This window comes from Eschscholzia californica, unplaced genomic scaffold (assembly GCF_041429995.1).
Source record: "Eschscholzia californica isolate CP2 unplaced genomic scaffold, dmEscCali1.0.p SCAF_1, whole genome shotgun sequence".
Taxonomy (NCBI): domain Eukaryota; kingdom Viridiplantae; phylum Streptophyta; class Magnoliopsida; order Ranunculales; family Papaveraceae; genus Eschscholzia; species Eschscholzia californica.
Window position 1 is genome coordinate 33479491 of NW_028238198.1, and position 1444 is coordinate 33480934.

The following is a 1444-nucleotide window of genomic DNA, read 5'->3' on the forward strand; positions in this document are numbered from 1 at the left end:
TATTTTGTTTTGGGAGTTTCCTAAAACTCAAAACACTTCTAAATTCCAAATTTTTTGTTTTTGGGAGTTTCCTAAAACTCAAAAACGACTCTTTTAATTAACCAATTTTGGATCAAAATTCTAGGTTTTTGAAATTTTTCAAGAACAATTTTGAAAACCAATTCAAAATCAATGAAATTCAATGTTTTGAAACACTTTCAATCATCAATTTTGATTTTTAATTTGAAAACTAGTTGAATCATATTCATTGTAATCAAATCATGAGTTTGTAAATATTCTAATTATGAGATTAACATAATGGAGCAATCTTGCAAACCACCCACAAGAAATTATCGATAAATTCCATCGAAGTTGATCAGTTCCAATCCAAAATGATCTAGCTATTTTTGTAGCAGGCATAAACAGAAATCCAGCAAGACAACCAGCTAAACTAGAAATCGTAAACTTCTCAAATCCATCAATTGACTCAAAATTGAAATCAATTATTGAAGGAGCCTTAACATGAAGAATCGAAAACCCTAAAAGAAACCCTAACCCACCAAAAATCACACTAAGTTGTTTCTCTGTCCTCTTAGATGCAGATCTTTCAAATGATAACTTACCAATCACTACAAACACCTTAAGAAGAGCAAAAAACCCTAAAAAAACTGGAACCAAAGATCCATTAACTAAAACTCCAGAAGATTTGTTAGGTACTACTGATAAGAATTGTTGAAGAAGAATAGATGAAATTCCAACAAAAGAATAAGTGAAAACATCTTGATAATCAGAATAATATAATCTTGATACTAAATGACAATCAACTAATTGTAATCTAAAAATCTGTGCATTATTTTCATCAAATTCAAATTTTTCTTTTGATTTTTTCTTTCTAGGTTGTTCATTAATCGAAGAAGAAGAGAGATTTTGATACCCTTGAGGAATTGAATCACTGTTGTTGTTAGGTCTACGAATAGCAGGACGAAACCCAGATTGAGATTTGTCATTAGCAATATTTTCAGGGTGAATATAAGTATTGAGACCTTCAAGGAATCTGATTGGAAGATGAAGAACAGTGAGGATTAGAGTTATAGTGAGAGAAAATAAGATTTGGAGTATGAGATTCTTGTAATTGAAGAAAATTGATAACATTGTGTTTTCTTCATTTACTTCATGAGAGTTCATTTGGATTTTTGTCTCAGGAAGATGGGTAATCTGATTTTGGATCTGAAATTTTAGGTTTGAAAGAAGGAATCTATGTCTGGCCCTTGAAAAATTACCTATAGCCTAAAGGAGTAAAGGGCATATGAGGCGATACGGCCGTGGGCTTGGGATAGTAAGGTTTGAGCTTGGCTTGGGCTAGTACTGATCCTCCGGCGAAGGGGGGAGTTTTAGAGAGAGAGAGTGAAGAGATTTAAAAAAAAAAAATTAGAGAGAGATAGGAGAGAGAATTTTTTTTTTTTTT

General features: G+C 31.8%; 1 protein-coding gene across 1 annotated transcript; it reads right to left on the minus strand.

Moving 5' to 3' along the window:
* Nucleotides 1–258: 258 nt before the first annotated feature.
* LOC147566241 (uncharacterized) lies at nt 259–1163 on the minus strand. Its single transcript, XM_086653908.1, has one exon. The coding sequence runs from the start codon at nt 1129–1131 to the stop codon at nt 259–261; it is 873 nt and encodes a 290-aa protein (XP_086510034.1). The 5' UTR covers nt 1132–1163.
* Between the last annotated feature and the right edge of the window lie 281 nt (nt 1164–1444).